The 27643-nt window shown below is 41.2% G+C and overlaps 1 protein-coding gene across 7 annotated transcripts in view; it reads right to left on the bottom strand.

Annotated features, from left to right (window-relative positions):
• The window catches only part of Cobll1 (cordon-bleu WH2 repeat protein like 1), a 145785-nt gene that overhangs the window by 37416 nt on the left and 80726 nt on the right, over positions 1 to 27643 (bottom strand). For 4 of the 7 annotated variants that reach the window (XM_038336454.1, XM_038336456.1, XM_038336450.1 and 1 more), the window contains exons 2-7: positions 19124 to 19312; positions 9817 to 10018; positions 6760 to 6988; positions 5781 to 5819; positions 930 to 1027; positions 604 to 828 (exon numbers count right to left, since the gene is read on the bottom strand). In XM_038336454.1, the coding sequence (XP_038192382.1) occupies positions 604 to 828; positions 930 to 1027; positions 5781 to 5819; positions 6760 to 6988; positions 9817 to 10018; positions 19124 to 19312 (982 nt within the window). The remainder of the gene's footprint in view (positions 1 to 603; positions 829 to 929; positions 1028 to 5780; positions 5820 to 6759; positions 6989 to 9816; positions 10019 to 19123; positions 19313 to 27643) is intronic. The other 3 variants (XM_038336455.1, XM_038336453.1, XM_038336458.1) reach the window with 1 other exon arrangement.

Here is a 27643-nt window from a genome sequence, read left to right as displayed (position 1 = left end):
CTCTAACCTCCATGTGCCACACACACCACACCCCCGTACTAAAATAAATAATTTTTTGTAGATAGAGATAAAGGCTTATATGCACATCATCCCCTCTGGATAGACAATGTAAGTAAAATGGCAGCATATTCTGTTAAAAGGCTTGCTTTTTTTTTTGTTTTGTTTTGTTTCTTTTAAATAACATTGATAGATCAAGTAGACACTAGGATTTCCCCTGGAGACTCTCTGAAGATACCAAAGGCTAGAAACCCAAGAATGGAACATACAGAGCCCTGTGGTTGTTTAAAAGGTATGTACTGAAGATATACATCTCATCCCTGAAATATGCAACCAGTGTAGAGGAGAACGGAGTAAAGCAAGATGAAATTCACAGATCACACAACAGCTTGAGGAAGGAAGCTTCTTAAAAGTGACATTTATTCAAACTACGGCCCAAGAATCCATAACCTTTTCCTATCAACCTTGTCGGTAATTATTCCACTACCGTTTCTCTCTCAGTAGTCTGTGTGGATGTGGAGAAGGACAAGTTAAAGATAGAGAAAAACAGATACCTCCATGCATCAACCCGAAAAAGAAAACAAACAACAAACAAACCCAGCACACCTTGTCGGTGTCGTCCACGCTTGTGGATCTCACCACGCACGAAGCTCGCCTCTCCTGGCCTTGCCCAGCGCCCTGCGACGTGGGCATGGGGGGCAGCGGGGCGCGCCTCTTCTTGGGCGCGTCCGAGGGTAGTGTGTTGGAAATGTAGGGTTTGGAAATGGTGTTGGACCTTGTAAAAGACGGGCGGTGCTTGCTCACTAGCGGGGTCGCGGGCGCGCTGGCAGTCTAAAGGAGAATCAGAAGGTAACGGCTTTTTATAATCAAAATAAAAACCACCTTAAAAAATACTTGGTAAGAATCTTAACATGCTGCATGAGAATGCTTACCTGCTCCCGTTTTTTCTTACTGCGTTGGAAAAAGCTGAAAATCCCTCGGTTTTCTTTCTCCTTCATAATGTCTGGGGTCTGTGATACTTGGCAGGACTCTGAAAAAGATGAAAAACCATTTCCTCTTTGTTCCATGGGCGTAACGTTCATTTCCAATGTTTCTTTTCTAGTCTCCCCTTTGAAGGCATTTGGGGTGATAAACATTACCAGTAACAGCCCCTCGCTAGGCAGCATATACCTCCTCCAAGTCTCAAAGCGACAAAAGAATACAGTCACCGCAGTAGACCAGAGGGAAGGAAAGCTGAAGGAATCAACACACAGCCAGGGCACAGCTAGGCAGTAAACTCAACTCCACAAGCTGTATCAAGACCAGTATTCCAGAAGCAAAGTAAGAAGGCTACCGCACAGTGACACATGATGCTTGTCCCACCCAGCTTGTCCTTCTGCTGATTTCAGACACAATTTTGTCAGAGCTAAACAACCATGAAGTGTTATTTCACTTTCAAAAACAGGAGCCGCTATAATTACAGCTGCCACGCTATAGGCAAGTATGCTTCAAGGGAACCAAACAAGCCACACATGGAAAATGCTCCAATAAAATTAAACCTGTATTGAATACATACAGATTGTTCTTTCTCCTTGCCATCCATCCTGATTGAAAACCCACTATAATGACCATTTACAAGGTACTGGGTGTCACAAGTAATCCTGAGATGACTTAGAGCATAGGAGGGGGTGGGTGGGTGGGCATAGGAGCAGGTAGGTGGGTATAGGCTATTTGCAAACTCTGGGCAATTCTTAATCAAGGACTTGAGTTTCCACAGATTTTGGGTACTGCAAGGGTTCAGAAGCAATCTCCCCCAGGCACTGAGGGAAGAATGGGCCAAATAATGTCTCATAAATGCTATTTTCTTAACCTAGTAGTTCTAGTAGGGCCAGAATTACCAGGCCACAAAGGTTAACAGTGCTAAAATTGAACATTAGTTAGAATGGCGAGCATCAAATTTCAAGGCTGTATCCAGAATCTTTCCTTAAAACCCTGCCCTCTCACCCACCCCCCAAAAAAGCCTGTTTCCCAATGTCAACGGAAAGGATTAATAGCCAAGGGCCAAGCCAGCATCAAGGCCACTGTGTCCCAGTATACAGTATCCCACTGAAAGGAACCAATGCGGCTTTGAATTAGCTGATTTGCTGTTTGTATAAAGCAAGGAGATACAAACAACTCGTCACCTCAGGGTGAAAGTTACCACAGTCCAGTGGGAATCATACCAAAGGACTTAGCCATCCTATAATGGTTTGTACTGGCAAAATGTAGGACAATTTAATATCTATATAGTGAAACATATCACATGGGCATGAGGAACTGAATTCGGATTCCCTGAAACCACATAAGGCTGAAGGAGGGAACACTCATCTATAATCTGAGCACTCCTACTGTGTGATGGAAATCAGACAGGAGAATCCCAGGAAGCCCGTGGGCCCTTGAGCTTGGCATGCACAGCAGTAAGGACCCGGTCCCGAATGAGGTGGAATACATACAACGAACAATATGCCCCATACATGTCATAATGCACACACTCCTGCGCTGGTAACCCACTGGCCCGCCACATCCATACACACGAGGTTAAAAAAAGGGATGCTAGTAGCTAAAAGGAGGATTGCAGAAGACTAGCACCCTTTCTCGGTTCCTTAAGACGCACACAGCGAAGGCTGATGATTAGTGATGTTATTAATGTGTCTCTAAGTGGAAGTGCAAACCACTATTTAACAAGGGTGTTTTGTTTTCCCGGAGAAGGGATCTCTCTGTGCAGCTCAGGGTGGCCTTGCAGCCCTCGGCTTGCACAATTCTCCTCTTCTACCTCCTGCAGTGCTGGAACTACAGGCAAGCATCATTCGGTGCTTATGAAGTATCCTTGCCACAAATGAGCTCACCCAAGCCTGACAAGTCTCTGATTTATAGTCAGTTGAGAGGAACAGAACAGTAGGTGAAGTTATACCCACAGGGTGCATGGGGCCAACCCTGGAAGACAGAGACTATGAGATGAGCCATGGAGCAAAAGGACTTGCTGTCTTTAGCAAAAGAATTATAAATTCAAAGGTGGGGGGCTGTGGAAAATATCTCTTCCACAAAGACATGAGAGGTTTATGCAAATCATAGTGCAATTTTAATGATATTTAAAACAAAGCACTTCTCATAAACATTTGAGAGAAAGCTTAAATGGGACTTAGAAGTAAATGTACAATCTTAAATGATTTTATTTAAATAAGTATTTAAACAATAAACAAATGGTGACAATGTCCCTACTACTGAAGAGAAGCAGAGAGAGTGAGCTGGTTACATTTTTTGGGTTGTTTTAGTTTTTTGTTTTTTGTTTTTTTTTTTTTGGAGTGTGTGTCAATTTGACCCAAGTTATGGTTATCTGGAAAAGCAGGGGGAGATTTCAATTTAGAAAAGGCCTCCCTTACCAGATTGCCTGTAGGCAAGTCTGTGGAGCATTTTCTTGATTAATAAGTGATGTGGGAAGGCCCAACCTCCTGTGGGTGGTGTCATCCTGGGGCTGGTGATACTGGGTTGTATGAGAAAGTCATGGCCTCTGCTTCAATTCCTGTCGCCAGGTTCCTGCCCTGCTTGAGTTCCTGCCTTGGCCTCCCTGAATGACAGGACCCTTTTCCTTCTCAAGTTGCTTTTGGTCACAGCGTTTTTTATCCCAGCAGCGAGAAGGAAAGTATAGCAGGCAGCTAATATCGCAATCCATATTAGTGCAATCGGTCACAGTAACACACTAAAGGAAAACTGCATTTCAGAAATTGAAACATCAATAACTCCAACACGAATTAAGTAGGGCACACTGCACAAGGGCCTTCCTAAGGCTGACAAGGAACCATAAGGGCATGGGCATTGCCGCAAGGCTAAAGGGTCTTCATAAGCTTTACTTCTGAGAAAACCTCTGTGAAGATGGAAATGAGAGCTTCATTCTGAGCTATTTTCCCCCACTGGTATAGGTTAGCCAGCGGTGTGACAAATAAAAACAAAAGTAAAACAAAGCCCAGCATTCCATTTACATTTAAGGACTCAAGTGCCCAGATTTGAATAACTTGGGAACTCATGGAGCCATTCAGCGAGTATGGTCAGAATATGTCAAATCATGCTTCCTTTGGGACAGCTGGTACCCCCCCCACACACACACACAGCAGGTCAGCCCTCCTCAAATAAAGCTGTGTGGCAGATCGCTGAGTTAAACATTAAGACACGTGAAGACTTCCCATTATTAAGGAACTCGGCTCAAGCACTGCAACTTCCTGATTCTAGAGAGAGATCAAAAGTCCCCCACACAGTCTGAAGGCTTCTGATGACACTCCACCAAGTCAGGAGTTGAGGGGGTGGGGGTAAGAACATCTGCCGGGTTTGGATTGACCTGACTGGCTGGACTCTGACACTGTAAAATGAGCTCTCCTGGCTCCACAAGTCCAGTCGTGGTGAGTTCTGTTCACAGCAGTTAAGCCTCTGAAAATCCCATACACTGAAGGCCAGGCTAAAAGGGACATTAGCGATCAATGTATGAAACACTTTGAAGTTGAGCCTAAGAAGATCATGTAATGTGGTCAGGAGCAAGCCAAGTATAAGCACCATTTCTAGAAGGAAGCAAAGACAATTTGTTCCTATTTCCTGGCTATCCCAGAAGCAGAATCCAGACACATAAAGGTATCTTTCCCTCGAAACTTGCTACCCTGGCTTAATAGCCAAAGGATTGTCAGAATTAAGAGCCTAGTTTCTGATTCTCTGCCAGGGTATATTTTAAGATAGAAATTTTTAACTCCTTTGATTAGACTAGCCTGTAATAGAAACTAAAAATAACTCAACATACACTTGCTCCCATGGACTTAATGAGAAAAGCCTGGTAACATGCAGTTTAACAAGTTTTGCGTTTAGGCAGGGTAGTTAACAATCAGACAGATTAGAGATCCGAGCCGATTCTTTTTTAATAGAGAAAAAAAGATTCCTAAATTCTATTATCAAATAATTTTAACCAAATTGTTCCTATGAAAATAATATATATGTCATAAATCCTATAACATAAAGAAATATAAAAACTTGCTCAACAGACCTACCTCTCAAAGCAAATCACTATTAAACATTTTATGTATTTCCTTTTGGGAGTTTAACATGAAACAGTTTTTACACTATAGTATTAAATGCCTTTATAAGCCTTTTAAAGCTAATTTTAACATAAAATTTTCATGCTATTATAAAATTCTCATAAAAAAATTAAACGGTGGCAAAAGGTAAAAAAAAAATGCTGTGATTCAAGAGCAATGCCCACCTGTCCCAACAGCACTCTGTGAGAAGCGGTTCAGACCCTTCCAAGGAACCACCAGAGGATTTGTCCACGCTTGCGTCCAAGCAGGCTCCTACCCAAACCATTTCCCCCCATGTGAGAGGAACAAATTCATCTTCCCACACTTTTTGCACAATACATTTTCCCATATTGTTGTTAGTGTATGGGATTTTTAAAAAATGTATGTAGCTCATGCTGGCCTCGAACTTGGAACCCTTGAATGCCCCCTAAGAAATGAATTACAGATCTATATACTATTACGGCCAGTTCTAGAATGACATCATTGATCAGCACTCTGTTGAAGTGAAATTATTATCATTAGAACCGGAAATCAAAAGAGGGAACCTATAAATTCTTTTTTTAGGAAAATAAACCCCCAAGATTTTCTCAGTTAAGATCTCTTATGGGATATATGTGTTAGTAATGTTAAAAAAAAAAAAAGATTAGAATCCCAGTTTTAATCGATCCAATTCTGTATTATAATTTGCAACTTCTACTGATTAGTGTAGCTTACCTTGGAGAGATGGCTTACGGGAGGCAGTGACAGAGGGGGCTACAGCAAGAGGGAGTAAAAAAGGGGAAATGACTGTGATGATAATGTCCGTTAAGTATTAAACATCACTGACTCAAAACAGCAGTCTGAGGATTACACTGTACCACACCCTCAGAGTAATGTCTGAAATTCTCTGTGCAGTGTGCATTAACTGCGTCCTCCACTACACCCTCATTTCCTCGAATGGAAGAGATTCACACTGAATATCTAAAGCTGCCTTGGTCTACCAGGCATGGGGGGCGGGTGAGGGTGGATATCAACCTCATTTGAGATCTCCACATTTTGATGCATCCCCTCTTTGTACGAACGAAAACTCTGCTATCTCGAAAATTTGGGGGAGTATTTATGATTCATTTTCTATGCAATTTCACTCTGGGTGCTGACCTAAGAAAAGAATTCAATGAAAGCCTCATACAAAACTGTATTAAGTCTTCATACATACACCACCCCTTCATTAGAACGGCCATGGGCTGGCACGGGAGTATCTACTTTATTTAAATCCAAAAGGCACAAGAAAGTAAGTTAAATTCCACCCAAAGCAGGACATGGTGGCACGAGACTGTCATCCTAAACTCCTGAATGAGTTGGAACAGGAGGATTTCTTGAGCTCAGAAGATTAAGCCCAAGCTAAGCATCCTGGTGAAACCTGACCACAAGAAAAAAAAAAGCTACCAAAATATAAAATGTGATGATAGTCAAGAGGATCTGTTTTTCTTCCCATTTTAGTAACTGCTACGAAGTTAAATTGCACAGTTGGTTTGATTTACTTATTTCTATTCAACTTTTTTTTCTTCTTATCCTCTTTCCATCCATATGATTGATCCATCAAATCACGGGCATTATGAAGCTGGGAGCACCTAACTATACACACTACACAAAACACACAACACACAAACACACACAAATTGTTTAAGTGGGGAATGGGGAACAGTCTACTTACCTCTGCTGATATCCATGGCATATAACTCTCTTAGTCCCAAGTCATTAAGAGACTTCGTCAAGTCGAGGGGCTCCTGAGCCTGGTAATCCTTCAGCAACACTGTATGCAAGGGATCAAACTCACATTTACTGCATATAATGGGAGCAAGATCTTGCAGCGGTGCATGGGGACTAACTCTCACTATGGTCTTCTGGGTTTTCTTAAAGTTGATCACTACTCGGACAGTTTTCTGGAAGGTAAATTAAAGCCACAGTTACAACACGATTTACTTACTAAAAGGACATTGCTTCAAATGCATCTAGAGTGATTACCTAGAATAGCTGACCACAACAATGGGTTCTGTAACAAGGGAATTAAATAGCTACACCACGATTGTTTACTGCAACAAATTCTCAGCAGCGCTACCCGGAGTGACACATTACTCAAGGCTTCCACTTCTTCAGCAAACAAACAAGTCCTTTCCATCCTTTTCTTCTCCTGGTGGGAAATTTTCCTTCTCATTAATGCTATGTCCTAACTTTAAAACAAATTCTAAGAAAAGAAAAATTTCAGTTTTTTTGTTTTAATTTTTTTTTAATGATCCCGGGGATTGAATTTAAGGTTTTATTCATGCTAGCCAGGTGTTCAACTACTATGCTATGTACCTGGCCCTCTTTCCAATTTTCATATTAATACAGAGTGTCACTAAGTCATCCTGGCGGGACTTGAACTCAATCCATAGCCAAGGTATGTCTTGAATTTGTGATCCTGCTGTCGTAGCCTAAGTATCTGGAATTACAGCCATGCACCAGGCCTAGCTCAATTTGTTTCTTTAACAGTTAAATTAAATTCAAAATTCTTTTGTATTTTATTTGGTTTTTTTTTTTTTTTTTTTTTTTTTTTTTTTATGAGACAAGGTTTCTCTGCACTGCTTTGAAGCCTGTCCTGGAACTAGCTCTTGTAGACCAGGCTGGCCTTGGATTTACAGAGATTTGCCTGCCTCTGCCTCTTCCTCCTGAGTGCTGGGATTAAAGGTATGCACCTCCACCGCACAGCAAATTCAAAATTCTTTTAAGTTTGTTTTTATTTAACTGTTTTATTTTTATTAGTTTTCTGAGACACGGTTTCTTTGTGCAGCCCTGGCTATCTGAGAACTCACTCTATAGACCCAGGCTGGCCTTGAACACACAGAGATCTGCCTGCCTCTGCCTCCCAAGTGCTGGGATTAAAGGCATACATCATCACCACCCAGCTAAAATACTTGATAGTAAAATATTGAGCATATTTATATCAAACAAGGACAAAGGCTCATATGTGGTGTTACTAATATTTTACATTTTGTCTTAAAGTATTTATTTTCACATTGTCAAATGTACACAATAATAATATCTATGTTTATGTTGTTTTGTATTTAAAGAATGTTTGCCTTGTAATACGGTGTCAATAGCTCATGAAAAAAAAGTATTTAAAAACATACTATTCTTCTAATAGAACCAATCAGATCAACCACACTAAAAGTCTAGCATCATTCCAGGCACATGGTCAGTTTTAAGTAAGAGAATACTACAGACTGTCATTGACGTTTCTTGTTTATATTACTATTGCCCCAATTAGCTCTAACGTAACAGTAAAGAATATCAAAATCATCCTTACTTAGACATACTACCAATTCCAAAATTATTGGCACTCATTCAAGTGTCTCCCTATTTTGATGTAACTGGATTAAACCCATTAAATATGGAACTCTGTCATAAGTAGCTACACTAAACAAATCCAGTTTTCAGATCCTCAATGATGTTCATTCATATAACTAAAATCCTGTATGTAACCAAGGGCCCGAGACTGTTAATCTATTTGCTACATAAATAAAATTGCTCCAACATAGATCAATAGCATTGCATACAGCAGGAACATTTAGACCTAGACAGAAGACAGACATATTAATATTTAATGTTCAATCAAATATTAAAGCCAAAGTTTTATAATGAAATCTTTGTCAACGTTTTTAGTAAATGCTTATAAGCAATGAGGACATTATAAGAATGTATGTATTCAAGTCAGTACGCAAAATTTTATATATTTTATCAAATAAAAAATTTTGAAGTATTTTTCAAAGTCATAAATGTATACACCTCTGTTTATAGCAGTAACTTTTTGAGAATAATTTTAAAAGAAAAGTAAAGTAAGCTCTATAAACATGAGATCACTGGTGGAATGTTTGTCTAGCAAATATGAAGTCCTGGGTTGGTCAAATACACAAATAAATAATGGTAAGAATATTAACAGAATAAATTAGCATTATCATGCTTCGAACTTTCTGGATAAAATTCACACGTTAAAAACAACTAAGGATCTGAATAGATGGCTCAGTGGTTAATAGTATTGTACAATCGTGATCTATGGAACAAGCCAGGCGTGGTTTCACACATGCCTTCAGCCCCAGTATTGTGGGGTCAGAGCCAAGAGAACCACAGGCACTTGCTGCCAGAGTAGCTAGAAAACAATAGCTCTAGGTTCAGGGAAAGACCCTGCCTCAAAGGAACAAGGCAGAAAATGATAAGGTTAGGATACTCATTATCATTTCCTGGCCTCTGTACGTCCACCTGAACATTTACTACACACACACACACACACACACACACACACACACACACACACACACCAATTATTTTTAAAAAAGATAATAAATCGTGATTTGAGATATGTTGTATTAATGACTTACAAAATTTATAGAAGTCAAATATATTAAATATCTATCGGTTTTTAAAATATCATGTAAATATAAAATATTTCAAAGCATAACTTAAACATGAATTACTGTCAGATCCTGATGTAGCCAATCCTGTCAATTTTTAGAGCATTTGATATCTAAATTGTTCCCCCAATTCTAGTTGACCCAAGAATGGATAACCAGCAGATAACACAGTGGTTTGGGGAAACATGATAACCATATTCTAAAAAGTCAGATCAGAAATCTAATTTTTATTTCATTTATGACGAACCATAAATATTGACTTAAGAAAAATGAACTGACTATGTCAGCCATATGAACATCAAAATCTGTGATAGAATTCTTACCTCTGGGATTATTGGTGTAGGCTTCTTCTTGTCCAGAGATTTTGGCTTTAAAATGACCTTCTCTACCTCCAGCATTCCTATTGGTGTGTTTGGCTTAAATTTGATGAGATTCTCTTTGGCAGACAGTAAGTCAATTGTGTGACTTGACGGATTTAAGTGATACTGTGCGCAGAGGAACACGAGCAAGTCCATCATTGGCTTACTGTAAGACAGGAGGAAGGATGGTCCTTAGAGTCCACCTGAACAGACTGTACAACTTAACTGTCTGGAGAAGCCTACCCCAGTCCGTTTGTCTTCAAGACATAAAGCAAGGCTACAAAGTAAGAGTTGTGAGAGCAACTTAAACATCTCATGATTAGGAAGACAAAATCCCAGCAGACTAAAGGTGGTGGTTAGAATGTTTCAGATCTTAGAGAATAGGACTGGTTCACATATTTTTATTTGCCGGGTTTTTACATTATAAATTGTAGGAGTCTTTCCTCACCCAGGGACAGTTACTTGGTTTATAACACAGTCCTCCATGTTAGAACTTGCAGTCCTCAGCTCATGAACAGGCTACATCCAAAGCACTAATAGAATAAAATACCTCCTTTTGGGTTTTAAAGTGTGTGTGTATGTGTCATATATATTTGTGAACAAATATATGAGGACCCCCAAAATTCTAACAAGCCCTGTGGGTTCTTACATTACTCACAGAATACTCAGTATTCTCCCCAGATTCTGCTGTCGCTGCACAGGTATTGTGCCATGCCTGTCCTAAAAGCTCTCCTACGCTATATTTCACAGACCGGACCACTACTACCCTTTGCAGGCCCCCTGACAATCTGCTGGAAGCCTAGGCAGACACAACTCCCTATGTACCCATAACTGGGCCTCAGCCTTGTAATTCTCCTGCCTCAGTCTCCCTAGTACTAGGAGTACAGCTGTGTGCCATTATGCCTGCTTTGAAAATTGAGATTTTTAGGGCATACTGCACTTGTCACTATTATGACTTGTTAATATAATGTCTCAGGCTGCTTTTTTGTTACAGAGGCAGACTGAGGTTGGGGTGGCCTGTACATTGTATGGCCTACAAAGCTTAATACTTTTATCTGGTCCTTGATATAAAAAGTTTATGAGTCCTTCTGTAAAGCCATAGAAGTAAATGTTTGAGTTTTTAACAATTAATGGCTGACAGGAGAATACAGGGCTGACCTCTAGGCAGGAAAAACTTCCACAGGATTCTTGCACACCCAGCGTGGCATTCAGGGTACTTCTCAGCTTGAGAGTCCCCTTTCCATGGGTACCATCTGCTGATACACAGTTAAGTTTTGGGGGGTTTCTGTTTTGTTTTGTTTTGTTTTTCGAGACAGGGTTTCTCTGCAGCTTTGGAGCCTGTCCTGGAATTAGCTCCTGTAGACCAGGTTGGCCTCAAACTCACAGAGATCGGCCTATCTCTGCCTCCCCAAGTGCTGGGATTAAAGGCGTGCGCCACTACTGCCCGGTTCACATTAATAGAACACTGTGGTCTTGCCTTTCTTAATTGTCAGCCCTTTAGGAAAAGGAAAATTATAAAATCTTAAAATCTTTTGTATGACATTTTCCTCAAACGCCTGGTAATCCTGAACCTTTCACACTTAAGACAAAAATCATCACAACAATGCACAAAGTTCCTGTTTTGTTGTTGTTTCTTGGTTTGTTAATTTGTTTGTTTTTTGATTATTCGAGATAGGGTTTCTCTGTGGAGCTCTGGCTGTCCTGGAACTCACTTTGTAGACCAGGCTGCCCTCAAGCCCACAGAGAGCCACCTGTCTCGGCCTCCCGAGTGTTGTGATTAAAGGTGTCAATCACCAAGCTCAGCTGCGTCCTGTTTCTTATTTTATGGGCAGAGGGGACTTTCGTGGACTTTTCATTAGGAAAATCTGTGACCAATCACCCCTTCATTTTGGGGTAAATATGAATACCAGTAAAAATGATTGTCTAATTTCAATTCTAATTGAATAACTGAAATAATTCTAATTTCAAACCAACTTGAAACTAGCTCCTGGATTGCAGGAAACCTGACAGGGAAATGAAGCTAGGAAACTCACCGTTCAGCTCCCCGTGTCAATACAACACTTGGGAATTTACATAAAGTTACAGAGGGAATTACATAATCCTCAGGAATTGTGATGGGGGCTCTGGCCACTTTGACCCAGACCTTATCTAGGACCCATGGACACCTGGATGTGGTCACCTCTCACAAAGGACCCAGTTTAGCCATCTTTATTCCCAGGACCTGAATGGAGGCACAGAACAAAGGCAATGCTGGTATGGTTATTTCCTATTTCCTCCTGGGCAATTTTGCTTGAACAGCAGTATTACACACTCTCTCTCTCTCTCTCTTTCTCTCTCTCTCTCTCTCTCTCTCTCTCTCTCACACACACACACACACACACAGAGAGAGAGAGAGAGAGGAGATGAGAGAGCGAGCGGATGAGGAGAGAGAGAGAGAGAGAGAGAGAGAGAGAGATCCACGTGCAGTGGCTGATGCATGGAGAAACAGTTGTTGGTGGGAAAGCCACATGCTTTAGAAAAAGATATGTACTGAAAACTTTAGCAAATTTGTGTGGCAGCTTTGTTCTCTACAAAGCTGTGTCATCAACAGTAAAGAGGGCTGGTATCTTTCCCAAGTATACCTTCAGACAAGGTCGAATGGTTAAAACATGTAAGAGAAACCTCAGCCTTTGACGCGAACACACCTCAGAGTCTTCCTGCACCATAAGGGTAGGAATCACAGTCTAGCTCTGCCCAAAAGGAGCCACAACACTATCAGATATCACTCAAACCTGAAGCAGGGGCCACGTCCGATGGCCACAGCTAGACTTGCTAGTCACATACCGCTCCCACAGAACATAAAATCCTGCAACATACATGAGAGTAGCCCAGCCAAGTGCCAAAGTACTTTTGTCAAAGACAACAATTTCGGTTTAGGAATAACTGTCCCGATGTGATGTGACTGACGACAGCTAGCAATCAGATTTGGCCACAGATTACCTCGGGAAAGCACCATTTTCCTGTAGCCCAAGGCAGGAGCATCTGAGACTCAAAGCAAATCAGTGAAGTGGTTCAGGAGCATGTGCACTGAATGGACGCTGACTGACTGACATGCGCACTGGCCTCCTCTCCCCATCATCTCCACACAGCTGTGAATTCTGATTAATCACACTACCTAGATGCAATGTTACTATTATTATTGTTTCTATATTATTATTAATACTTAGACATTTATATAATGATTTCCTGGAAGGCATATTTAAACAAATTTAAAACAGCTAATGTTAAAAAAAAAAAGGTCTTTAGAAACTCTCTTTGATATGAAGGAATCTCTACAAGATCTCCAACTTTTTTTTTTACAAACAAATGATCACCTTTTGTATTTAATTCTCTCTATTATTTCATTTGAGCTTGCATCCACGATTAAAGCTATTACTCCATTATTACTGAACCAAAGGAGGTTAGGAAATCATATTATACACAACAGCTATAATAATCATTGGATTAAGATTTTTCTGGCTCTCCAATCCAGAGTTTCTAACTACATCTTAGCATTCTCATGATTCAAGGTAGTGTCCACGGTGTTGAAACAGATGGTTAAAACAGCCTATCTGCTTTGTGTTAAGACTTTACCGCAGAGATGAAAGGCTTCATCAAATCCTCCCTACATCCTCTGGGACCCTTCTGTATCTGGGACACAGAGTAGTAGTAATCTTAACCTGGTTTTGATAACGGATGGTTAGAGCTTCTATTTCTGTGTTTAAAGATCCAGTTGGACATCAAAAGATACAGGTCACGATGCAATAAAGGGCTCCAAGAACAGCCACACTTGCAGAAATGACATAGGTGGATTGCCAAGCTTGCCCATGCTTAAACAAGGTCATTTGCCAACAGGGTGCCTAGGTAATTTTTCATTCAATCTGGGACAGCTGAGAGCAAAGGAGTGTTTGCCCTTAGTAATGACTCAGGGATAAAGGGTGCTAACAGAACACTCTAGAAAACAGGAACAGATGACAATGAGTGGAGAGATGTATTTTAAGCAACATAAGAGTAAGTAAGATTCTTTCTGATAAGTTTTTAGATCTTCCCCGGTCTCTAACAATGAATCTCATGCAATTTCAACAAATCCTCGAAACTGCTTTGTGTTGAACTGTTTCTCTGCCTTCTGAATGCACACCAACAACTGAGCCAGATCTATGCAGACAGAGGATGAAAGGGCGCTGGCTACTGTGTATCCAAGACAGAGAACACAGTTCACTATGGCTTTAAGGGGCACTTAAGTACACTACGAGAAACCAAGAGATGAACACAACCAGCAAGACCTGAGGGCAGTTAACATTTGAACAGGTCATTGATAAACTGTGAAACGGTTTCATAACTAACACTAAAAACAAAAGAAGAGTAAAAAGTCTTTTTTTCTTTGAAAGCCATCATTTCATACTGTAGTTTACCTGATCATTCACCTTTAATGCTATTTCCACAGCAAATTATAAATAATTACCTTTATTTTAAAAAGGAAAAAGATAGGGGCACATAGCTTTAATCCCAGCACTTGGGAACCAGAGGCAGATGGATCTCTGTGAGTTCAAGGCCAGCTGGGACTACAGAGTGAGTTCCAGGACAGTCAGGGCTACACAGAGAATCACGTCTGAAAGAGAGAGAGGGGGGGGAGGGAGGGAAAGAGAGAGAGGGGGGGAGGGAGGGAGAGAGGGAGAGAGGGAGAGAGAAAGAGAAAGAGAGAGAGAGCCTTTAATTTAAAAAGAAGCCTATTGCAACTGCCATGCACCTTCCAGAGCTGGAGAAACTAAGCAAGAGGACACTTGCATTCAAAGCCAACCTGGGTTAGAGGCCAAGGTCCTGTTGGTCTCAACAGCAACAACACACACAAATCATCACATCCTAACACAAATAAAACAATCTAACAAAAAAAGAATATATCTACTAAATATAACACACACACACACACACACACGCACGCACGCACGCACACACGCACCATTGTGGTGTGGTTTGTCTTTGTTATTAACTTGACTGAGTCTGCAATTACCAGGAGAAACGTCAGAGCTTGTCTTTGAGCCCTTTTTTCATACTAAAAGTTCTGTAAGTACTATGTTGCTTCTTTGAGGAAATGTTATGCTTTCCTTCTTCAATGGTGAGGTGAAAAGGTCACTACAGAGGCCCTTTTTGTTTAAGTTTCCATACTAAGTCTACTAGAAGTAGGCAGGGCGGCAGAAGGAAACTGAAGCGAAGCAGAAAAGCAGAGAAAGCAGGAATTCGTTAGAAAGTAACAGAGCAGCGCAAAGAGACTCCTGTAAACACAGCTCAGTTCTCGATATGCTGACAACAAATGAAAACTCATAGCCGAGGACCAGGGCCCGTCACTGCATGGAAAATAATTAAAAGGGAACCAAAAGGGGGTGGGATTCTTGTGGTGCTAATTTTATGTAAGCTAAAGTCATCTGAGAAGAGAGGAGCTCAAGTAAGAAAATGCCTCTGTAAGTTCCAGCTGTAGACATGCACTAGGGCATTGTCTTAATTAGCGATTGATGGGAAGGGGGAGGGCCCAGGCCATCGTGAATGGTACCATCCTTGGGCTGGCAATCCTGGGTTCTATAAGAAAGCGGGCTGAGCAAGCCCATAAGCAGCATCCCTCCATGGCCTCTGCATTTGCTCCTGCCTCTATGTTCCTGCCCTGCTTCCTTTCCTGTCCTGACTTCCTTTGGTGATGAACAGCGGTTTGGAAGTGTAAGGCTCTTCAGGTTGCTTTTGGTCACGGTGTTTCATCACAGCAATAGAGACCTTACCTCGGGCAATGACCAAACCAGCCTGGAAGAACCCTTGTGATGTTCTGTTGTCATTTTACTTGTCCTTTTGAAATAAGGTCTCATGTTTTACAGACTGGTCACAAAGTTGCTACTTAGCTAAAGATGAATGACCTTCTGATCTTCCTGCCTCTAGCTCCCAGGTGCTGGCTACAGACCTGGTTTTACTTAACAGTTTTCAATAAACACAATTACCTGTGAACTTTTGAGTTCTGGTATCCGTAACTGCTTTGAACATAAACTGACTCGCAATGGTGTCGCCTGTCATTTTTATTAGTCTACTTACTTCCAATAGGTGGCACTCTACTCCCTGTGAATGCCCTGAGTTGGCTGCTGATCTGCCCTGTACCAGTAGCTCTTAGTGGCACTGGCCAAAGCATGAATAAGCCACAGGTTTTATGTCAAATATCTCTCGTCGTTTAACACAAAAAGCCAAGAGCGGTCAGCTGATGCTTCCGAGGTCACAGTAAGCCGTGAAGCAGAGTGTGATTCCTAGCTAGGCGTTTCTACTTTGAAGTTTGGGGCAGTCTCTCTTTTCTTTCCATAAGATTTTTTTTCCCTTTTACAGTTACAAAGAGATGATAGTCTAAGTCTCCCCATTAGCTAACACTCTTAATAAATGACTAAATTTTCTATTCGGAACACTTTTGTGCTTATTATCACCTTTTAAAATAATGGTTCATCGGTTCCTGGAACTGTTATGACAGTTTTCATCACACATCACATCCCTAGCATACTCGGAAAATACCTAAAAAGTATTGCAAGGAAGTATCACAGACTCAAAATCACACAGTGGCTTTGTACCGTCAACATTTCAAATCACCATTAGTGCTCTATCTGAAAGGCTCAAAAACATGACCACACACGGTTAGCTCTTGGGTGGTAAGACGATTAGAAGCAAGCTGCTACATTAAAACCTGAGAGCAAATAAATTCCAACTTACAAAACTTGAACCCTAAACAAAATTTTTAGAGAGTTAGAGACACTTCCTTTCAGGGCATTCCTACCGCGGTGGCTACCTGGAAAGAATGGGTCAGCAGTTAAGTCTCTTCTTCCAGAGGACCCAAGGTTGGTTCCCCAGCTCCAGAGGATCTGACACTTTCTTCTGCCCTCCACATGCACAGGCAGGAACACACACAGGCACACATACACCATGCATGCAAGCACATGCATGCACGCACACACACACACACACACACACACACATTAAAGGCAAAAAGCATCTTTGTTGTTTTTAAGATAAATATGTAGAAAGCATAGCACGAAACAGTACGTTCTACTGCATGAAGAGTCAAAAGTGTGGAAGTGAGATGAAGCGGGTGATTCTGGGCTATCAGGATGTTTTGTATATAGTGTTATGTGAGCCTACATAAGCTGACTGGAGAAAAAGGAGAGATGGAAGTCCTGAGGAGGGTTGGGGTGGTGTTCATAAGTTCAATGGGTACTGGGTTGTTTTTTTTTTTAAGTACCTGTCAAAGAACAAAGAGTCATGTGGTAAGGCTTAAAATATATAAAAGAAGGCAGGGAAGGACAAGCCTACTTAATTTCAGAGGAGAAATTAACATATCCCGATCTCCACGGTTCCTCCATGGTTCCTTGATTTCGTATTGAATTGCCACTGTTGCACAAATGGAGAGGAATCTGTGTGGAGCCATAAAGGGGGAGAGCCTAGCTGAAAGAAATCAGGTCCCTATACAAAAGAGTTTGGGGGTACAGCTCAGTGATACAGAACTTGCCCGATGCTGGCTTTGAACCTCAGCATCATCTCTCCACGAGTAAAAAATAGGGTGACTATTTGCCAACCAGTGATAGCACTTCCTGTAATCCTAGCAATATATGTTATTTAATCCTAGCAATTCAGGCACAAAACATATAGATAAGCGAGTATCACAAATCAACAACAGCTGGGCTCGGACACACACAGAAGTTGACTGATGGAAACTTAGTCAGGCTTGAGGAATGGAGAAGCCAAAGAGCTAGAAGGCAAAAGGTGTGAACAGATCTACGGTCCTGGTAAGAACACACGTAGCAAAAAAATGATTCGAAACCTTCAAGTCATATATGAAGAAAACTCAGATCCAAAAAATAAGAAGACAGGCCATTATAAAATCAGTTCTAATTTAGACTAGAAAGGAAAGGACGAATAAATTCAAGTCATCCAAGTCGATTCCTGGGGCATCCCAAAAGAAAGGCGTGCTGGTGATGAAACCAGCCTTATCTGTACACCTTAGAGAAAAGCAGGAAAACCTAATTGCTGCAAATACACTTTATTGCCTCCGCTACAGCAATTCCCATTGCTGTTTAAGTCAAGCTATGATGTCAGAGTACTGATGTGATGGTCACTGTGTGCAACTTCCTCCCCAGAAGAGTGCAGTCACAGGTAGGAGTCCACCAAGGATAGTTCATAAGTATAGCAACCTCATAAATAGGGTTCCATGAAGAAACAAGAAACCTTAAAACTATTGCCATGACAAAAACAAATGGAAAAAAAAACTAACTGACTAAGATTTAAGGAGACTATAAGACATAGTCAATAATTATTTCCTAAGGCTGAATTTATTTTATGTTCATCAATTTTTATAATATTAGAGTGTTACATAAGACTTTAATTAATCTAAAATTGCAGTTATGCTGAATGAGGGTTTTACAGAAAGCCACAGCATTAGAATGCAATAAACAACACAATGCTTACTTCTTGTGCCACACATGTGCAGATTCGTGCTATGCTAAGGTCAAGCAGCTTCAATTGCTAACACACGCTACTGGATACAACACAAGGGTGGAGGTAAGAAGTGAGTGTGGTCAGGTATACAGTTCATGTAACTTTCCACTTCAGGGCGAAACGGAAAATTACCAGGGGCTTTGACCTATTCTCCTAACGTTTGTGTTAAAGTATTCAAAACTACCAGCCTCCTACATTGTATCTTGGTTCCTTGCTAGTTCAATAGTTTGATTTTCTATTTCTACTTGATTCACCCAGGTTTACAGAATTAAAGCAGTAAATTGGGAAAAAAAAATCCCTAATGTTGCATACAAATCTATTTGTTGTGGTAAGAAAATGCTACATTATAAGCAAAGTAACTCCTCATCCCAGCAGCAGCAGCCTGAAGGGAAAACAGGAAAGGAGAATAGAGAGGGAAGAACTGTGTGCTGCAGGCTCTGGCTTTCCAGCCTTGACTTGCAAATGGAATATTAGGACAGGCTTACTTTTAACACTTATTAATAGAGAACGAGATGTGTAAAAAATCCCAAATCTTAATCACTGAACTGAGAATGCATAGCCTTGACATTAAAGCGCTGTGAGAGATTTACTATTTTAGCACTTACTTTAAAAAAAAAAAAAGGTAACAACTGAATAACAGCAGATGCATTTTGTCAGAGAAAAAAAAACAAGGAAGACATAACATCACAGAGGTTTCAATGGTGGCAGAAGGAAGTGGGCTCATGGTATTTTAGCGACTGCAGCATACCTGCCAGGAACAGTAGTAGATTTGAGAATGTCTCCAGGCAGGACCACCGAGAGGTCAATGTCTTTATCGACCATATTTTCAGTTCCCTCCGCGATGACAGCGGTCGATCCTCCTGGCTCCTCAGAAGAAGAAACACCCATGCCCTTCGTCTCAGCAGGAGGAAGGGGTGCCTTCGCTTTTGGTTTCCTCCTGGGGTGAAAAGAAAACCCGGAAAATAAAATATCTTCAAAGACGCTTTCTAATACTATCTCATTTTATAAAACTCCCAAGTCTAAATTGAGATTATTTTCAAATCCGAGAAAATCCGAATTTGTTAATTGAGAGGCATGAGATATGAATAGCCAATAAACACACAAAAATGTTCATCAGTAGTCATCAGGTAAACAATCTAACGTACAGTAAGATTCTACCTCTCCTACTCAGGATGGAGGATATTAATAAAAAAAAATAAGAATAAATGAGGCTAAGACGCGCAGGAAAAGGAGCCCTTACGAGCAGTAAGTATGACTGTAAACTGGTCAAACCACTTTGGAAATCTGTACGAAGCTTCGGGGGAAACCAAAACACAGCATATGGACTGTGTGACCCAGCGTGCCCCTCCCGGGTGTTTGCTCAAAGGACAGTAAGTCAACGTATCACAGAGATCCTTCCTCTAGGATAGTTACTGCGCAAGAGCCACACTGTGAAATCACGTTAAATGTCCATCAAGAGGGATGCATAGAGAAAACAGGTATAGGTACACATAACAGAATTTCATTCGGCTGTAGACTGGAATTATGTCATTTGTAATAAAGCTGATATGCAACAGAAGATTTTAATATTAAGTGAATTCTGTCTTGGAGAGACAAATAGTGCCTGTTTCTACTCATTCGTGGACCCTAGATTTTATACAGATACACAGAATCATTTCTGTGCACACGACCTAAAAGTAGAAACAACTATCTATGGGAATGGCGGTGACGACTAGGAGAGGGGAAAGAGGAGACGAAGGGAGGTAAGGGCCGAGTGCGAATGCCATTCTATGCGTGTATGAAAACGTCCTGATGAAGACCCGAGCTATCTATGTGTAATGAATATACACTTTTAGAAGAAGACAACAAAATCTATACTGGCCTTCATGTGGTTTAGCAAATGTTCTCATTCCTAACACATTAAGAATATCATTTCTCGTCTTTGATGCGGCTACATTAACAATGTCTCAGGATGGACTACTCACTGTACTATATACCTCACAATGGCTCCCGAATCTGCCGTTCTTTCCACTCTAGGATGCCCTACTTCTCAATCCAGATAAACCTTATCTGTCCATTATAGTCTATCTTAGTTTACCCTCTGCTTCCAAACATGTACACCAAACTTTTCTTTGAACGGATGCAGCATATGCAACTGAATCCCTAAATCTAACAATCTTTTTCCCTTTTTTTTCCTGATTACCAGATCATCCTTCTGAATTTCTAATTCCATGAAAGAAGAAAGTAAGTTGTAAGTGGCTGTATCTGCTACCGCTCCCTCCTAACACTGAACAATGAACTGTCTCACTGCAAGAAACACATCTGGGCATAGCTATTACCCGGTGGGCATTTTCAGACAAGTTTAACGGAGGCAGGAAAGAACCACCCTGAATGTGGGCACCACCGACTGGAAAGCTAGGGTACAGACCTCATAGAAAGGAGAAGGGGAGGGAACACTGGCATTCACCACTGCTCTAGAATCCCAACCTCACAACTTCCTCGCCATGGTAGACTTTGGGTCAAATCCGGAGCCAAAATACACTCTTCATTGCTTGTGTCAGACACTTCATTGCAATGATTAAAAACCACAAAGTAACTTGCCTAACCTATGGCTCACCGACCAGTAAAACGGCTTCATCGAATATGGAAGGCTGAGGAACTGCAGGCTAGAAAGAAGCCCAAGAACGCTATGAGCAGAACTGAACGGGTCATTCAGAATTTCTGAAGACCAGAATGCCCGCAGAAATGCAGGCCGCAAAGGTTAGGCTGTCGAGAAGCTTCTGAGAGGAACAGGGCTCTATCAGGAACTGGGTTAGAGGCCATTCGTGTTGTGTTCTGTGAAATCTGGCTGCATTCTAGAAGACCTGAGTGGGGCTGAAGGCAGCGGCCTGTGATGGACTGCAGAGCCATTTTCAAGGCAGCAAAAACATCGAGACCGTGGTCTAGTATTTGCTTGCTCTATTTACTGAGGTTTATGAGAGACAAAGCCGAAATTAGAAAGTGTGCGGCTTAGCAAGGAAAGGAACTTGAGTATGGTGAAAGATGCAGACAAGATTGAAAGGGATTTTAAAAAGCAGTAAGAGATTAATTCATGTCATTAAAGAGAAATTGTGGGTTCTTTACTGTGTAACAGGAAAGATATCCCGAGGGCAAGACTCCTATGTATGGCACCAACGTCTAGCAATGCAAATTCATTTGAAAAGAGAGATCCTGAATTGAAAATGCCACTGACAGCCTCCCCTATTGCACAGACTCCCTGCTCATAAACAATTGCGTAGAAAAAGTTATCTTCCTAGTTTTGCCTGCCACAGAACACAAAGGCCAAGGTAGTTGTGGAAGAAGAGTCTGGACTATATCTTGAGTTGGCAGCAGAACTTGGGAACACCATCCACAAGAGGCTAGATTTACAAGCATGTAAAATGAAAGAATTATGGGATCACAGTGTCTTATACCATGGTTTCAGGAAGCTGTTGAGGCCAGGCAAAGTTGGGTTCCCTACTTTTGAAACACTGTTGTATGACACTGTGAAGATAAAGCCTAAACTGCAGCAAAGAACCCAGTATGTTGGAAATACCAGTACCATTGGATGCCCACTAAGGAAAGCTGCAGGCATGGCATGGAGGGGAACTGCTCTGAGAAGCTATGGATGCTGTAGACAGCAGAAGCGAAGGACTGAAGTCTGCTAGAGCTCAGAGGAGACCACCACAGGGACAGGAAGCTGCGGATTTGATGTTTTACCTGCTTAGTTTGCTAGTGTATTTGCACAACCTCCCCTTTCTTAGCCTCTATTCCTTCTCTTTGGAATGTGTCTATTTACACTATTCCATTGTATATTGGAAGAAATGATAATATAGTTTTTAAACAATTTTTATTATGAAAGGTCTCAGTTTTATATATATATTATATATATAATTATATAAATATATATTTATATAAAGTTATATAAATATAAAATATATATATTATAAAAGACTACCTTGGGTCTCACTGGACTTTTGGACAGTGCTAGAATTGTTAATATTTTGGGGATTCTTACAAATGAACTAAATGCCTTTTGTGTTATGAGACAGCCATGAGCCTTGGAAGACCATGAGTGTGGGTTATGGCTTAAACAGGGCTTGATTGTCAAGCTGACACAGAACAGACTTGCAATTGGTTAACATTCACAGTTAGCATGGGCAGACTTAAAACCACCTATGAGGAATAACTTCTTGGTGTTTTGGTTAAAAAGTAAGATCAAGTGTAGAACTGCCTGAGAGACAGACCTATGGGTAGGCCTGTGAAAGTATTTCCAGAAAGATTTATCCGAGTGAGGAAGACCCATCCTTCTATGGGTGGTGCCATCCCAAGGGCTGGGAGGAGGAATCAAATGAAATTTAAAAAAAAAGCATGGAGACGGTGGGACAGAACTAATGGGAGATCACCAACTCCAGTTGGAATGGGACTGATGGATCATGCGACCAAACCCGTCTCTCTGAGTGTGGCCAACAGCGGGGGCTGACTGAGAAGCAAAGGACAATGGCTCTGGGCTCTGATTCTTCTTCATGGACGGGCTCTGTGGGAGCCTTCTCAGCTTGGTCGATCACCTTCCTGGACCTGGGGGGAGTTGGGAGGACATTGGTCTTAGCATAGAGTGGGGAACCCTGATGGCTCCTTGGCCTTGAGAGGGAGGGAGGGGAGGTATGGGTGGAGGGGAGGGGAGGGAAGGGGGAGAAGGAGGGGAGGGAGGGGGGAGGAGGAGGGAAGGAGATGGAAATTTTTAAATAAAGAAGAAAAAAAAAAAAATAAAAAAAAAAAAAAAAAAAAAAAAAAAAAAAAAAAAAAAGCAAGGAGAGATGGAGCCTGCAAGATCACATCCCTCTCCTGACTGACCAAGGATGTCACGGCCTCCCCTCCCCTGCCATGACGGACTATAGTTCCTTAAGTCGCTTCCATAGGTGTTTTGCCACAACAAGAAGAGTAACACAGTTATTTCATAAATTACAAATTGACTATAATGAACTTTCACAAATAATTATACTAATGAATGTTTTCAGTATCAAAAGGACAACGGGGCTACTTGGGCATCCTAAAAACAACTCCTACAGAACCAAATGACAGGTGCGATGAGCTTTAAAAAAATAAAATGTGGAAAAAAACCTGTAACTGATCACTTTTTAAATATTTAAATAAAATTAACTTTAAAGGTTTAAAAATATTATCTTAAAATAAATAATAAATGACTGCAGGGCCAGAGAACTAGTTCCAAGATAACGAGCACTGGCTGCTCTTCCAAAGGACCTGGGATTCATTTCCAGCATTCACATGGCAGCTAGCAACCACCTGTAACTCTAGTTCCGGGAGCTGTGACACCCTTCCCGAATCTCTGTGGGCAGCAGGCATGCCAGCAGTGCACAGTCATATGTGCAGTAAAACATTCTACACATAAAAATAGCGCTTCAAAACTATTTGCTTTGAGAGGAAGAAAACTATTTCCTTTCAGGAAAAAAAGTATAAATTTTAAGATCATGTTTCCTAAGAAAGTGTAAGAACCACACAAGATACATATACCATCCTCCAACTCAGTGTTTTCAAAATCTACAATTTATAAACGCAAGCATCTTTAAACACTACAACAGACAGAAGTAGTTCTTTGCATACTAAGTTATTCTAAGAATTAGTCTTTAACTTTTCGTTATATCATCAGATTTATATTTAGGAAAGGCTTCTTTTATAATTTGCAACAAAAATAAAATTCTAAAATGGTTACTATATATAGATCTTTTTAATCTACAAAGAAAAATGCTACCCTATTCTAAATTTTAATCTGTAGAAACTGACTACTCATATATCACAAGCATAGTTTCTATAACAGACAATTATGGTACCTAATTCAAGAAAGGAGACCTAAGAACGAATGATTCCAATGAGAGTTTCCAAGGGCATGGCCCACGGGGCTGTTGGATATACAAAAGTACCATAAAGTCTGAAAAGGATCAAAGCTACCCGTGCACAGTTCTGCCAAGAGTCGGCACAAGAGAATCTCACTCTCCTGAGAAGCAAAGGGTTCTTAAGTATGGGAAATATGAATGCACGGGATCTGGGTGATGAAATCTAAATATATGAGAAATTATTAGAAATTATTTGTATTTCTGGCAGAGAAAGCAAATGGAGCCATAAAAGCAAACAGTACTTCTTAGAATTGAACACTATGATAATATTCTACAGAAGATGGAGACAAAAAGTCAGTGAATCAGTCGAAAAGATAAGAGGATTCAATACAGTGGCCCAGTATCAAGATATATGCTTAGGTCAATAGTCTCCTTACACATAAGCAAAAACTAATCAGAAAGTACAGCAATCAAAAATTACTCCTATAACAGCAGAAATCGGAAAAGACTCCAAGCTTCCCCACTTCTGCCAATGGCATTTCTTTCAGGTCTCTGGAACTCAGAATCCCCTTTCTTAACATGGTATATCTAATCCCCAAAGCCTCTACCAGTCCTATGTTAATAAACAGATCGAGGCTCACCCTACCAGCCCTGTGCGGTGCTTTCCTGAGGTCCATCTGTACCGCTCTCCTCAGGGGTCCACAGCTTTTTCTATCTACAACCCTTCAAAGTCCAGAGAAGTATTACTGGACCCACCAATAAATTCCCACAGTTCTGATACTGTGTGTGAGAGCACTGCCTTGCATCCTAAGGCACCTGGAGTGATGAAAGTCCACCTCTAATCATTAACATAAGCCAACCAAGAGGACAAGCCACAGGCTGGTGGAAGCTGCTGCGTACATAGAACTGCGATGAAGAATAGCTTCAAGTCCCCCCCCCTTTATTGTTGCAATTAACCAAAGCATTCGTCTCCTCTTTGGAATGGAGCACGGAGGCACCTGGGAGACTAAGTCCTTGAGACTAAGATTCTCTCACAGGGTTGAACAACCCGAAAAGGAAGGTGTAAAGATACACACTTTGAAAAGGTCACCAAGCAGATGGGTGACTCTAAGCACCTGAGCCAGGACAGCTGCAAGTGGCTGAGAGCAGGGAGGTGGCTCAAAGTGAGCTTGAGAGAGTAGAGAGTGTGACTCAGCCCCTGAAGGCAAAGGAGAAGCGCGTCCTGCCAGTTAGTGCTGGCTCCAAAGGGGACCCATTCACAAAATGAGGGTGTGTCTCTCCGGTTCACTTACTCCATCCTCCACAGTCTGATCTATGAAAAGAACACCGGGAGGAGGCCTGGATTTGGCCTGAATTTTAAATAGCTGCAATACTTTAACTTACAGGACCTTTCCTTTATCAGCAGAAAATTTCAAGCGCTTTTTGGTTTAACCTGCTGAATTCTCCCACGGTTCATGTTTTGATGACATGACAAGAATCGGCAGAAGAACTGAATGTCACCCAAGCCAAGTAAAAAGAGTCAAATACAGATTATAGGCTATGTAAACGCAGAAAATTCTAGTCATGGGGAAAGAAGAAAGAAAGATGGGGAGGGAAAGGAGAGAGAAAGAAGACAACCAGACACAGGTATTTAATAACTACAAATAGAAGCCTTTATTACCATTTATTTTGTGAGGCATGCATATGCAGGCATGTTTACCATGTGTGGGTGTGCATGTGTAGATGCAGATGCACACAAAGGTCTCTGTACACAGACCCAAGGTTGAAGGCAGGAATGTTCCTCCATTGCTCTTACCGCATCATTACTGAGGCAGGACCTCTCATTTGTGCAGTTTTTATAATCAGCTTGCTCTTGAGATCCCTGCCTCTGTTTCCTGGGGCTGGGATGACAGGCAGACCACCATACCCTCCCCGAATTTCATGTACGATTCTGGGCATCTAAACCCCAACCTTTAAGTGTCACCAGCAGGTACCTTCATTGCTGACCATCTCCCCAGACCCTAGTTTCCGGTAGCGTACTGAAATTGTAGTTTCGTATCTGAAGAGATGATATGGCCATTAAGAGCATCTGTTGCTCTTGCAGAGAACCTGAGCTGGGTTCTCATTCATATCTGGCATCTTACAACCCATTAACTCCAATTTCAGGGCAATAGACAGCCTCTTCTTGTTTCATGCGGACACACACATATAATACTAAATAAAAATAATAAACATAAATCTCAAGATAATAATTATTATCATTACAGTCCCGCAACCCATTGGCTGACTGACTTTGATGCTCAGGATCAAATTCATGGCACTTAGCAATTAGAAAAGAGTTCCATCATAGGGTTGATTCCCAGCTGTGTACCAAACCTTCTAAAGAATACTGAGGGGTTTTCACGATAGTTTTACCAGTGGCATAGTGCGGTCCCCTCTGCTCAATCATCAGAGCAGCTCTCCTTGGCAAATCTCAGGGATAAAAGAATGTACAAAAGAGAAGAAATAAGCCAGGCGGTGGTGGCGCACGCCTTTAATCCCAGCACTCGGGAGGCAGAGGCAGGCGGATCTCTGAGTTCGAGGCCATCCTGGTCTATAAGAGCTAGTTCCAGGATAGGCTCTAGAAACTACAGGGAAACCCTGTCTCGAAAAACCAAAAAAAAAAAAAAAAAAAAAAAAAAAAAAAAAAAAAAAAAGAGAGAGAGAGAAGAAATAAAAATGTATTTAGACAAAAAAAGTTCCCCAGACTAGATGGAAAATTAATCCTTAAAATTAGCATGACAGTAAGTCACTGTGAAATTATTTCTTTTGAATTTGAAAAGCTGACATTTATTTCCTTAGAAAAGGTGGGGAGGTCACACGCCACAGAGGTCAGCTTTCAGGAGTCAGTTCTCTCCTTTCAATAAGTAAATCCTGCGGCTTGAACTCATGCCTGTGTGGCAGCAAGTGCTTGTACCACCTGAGTTATTCCAGCGGCCCAAATTACTGCACTACGTAATGATTTTCATAAAGGAAGCTCTAATTCCAAATACCTAGCATATCACTTTTTTGTGCCAAAAAAAAAAAAAATACCTAACAGAATCAAGGGAAGGAAAGACAGGTTTATTTGGGCCCTAAGTCTGAGGGTCCATCAGGGTGCAGGCACAGTAGAAAAACTGGCACTATCTGTGGCAGCAGAGGGGCTGGTCACATGGTGCCTTCCCACAGTCGTGGAGTCAAGGAGAGAGATGAACACCAGTATTCATGTCTTGTTACTTTGTCTGGGTCCCCAGCCTCTGGGATGGTACTGTCCACAATCAGGGTAGGCCCTCCTTCCACAGCTGAACCTTTCTGGAAACACCATCACCGACACATCCAGAAGTACTTTTCTCAGGCGATTCTAAATGAAGTCTAACTAATCATCACACCCAATGATACATTTTTAAAATACCAAAACATCA

The sequence above is a fragment of the Arvicola amphibius genome, chromosome 7, assembly GCF_903992535.2.
Source record: "Arvicola amphibius chromosome 7, mArvAmp1.2, whole genome shotgun sequence".
Taxonomy (NCBI): domain Eukaryota; kingdom Metazoa; phylum Chordata; class Mammalia; order Rodentia; family Cricetidae; genus Arvicola; species Arvicola amphibius.
The sequence above is the reverse complement of the archived record's forward strand: the minus strand, read 5'-3'. Positions and strand labels throughout refer to the sequence as shown.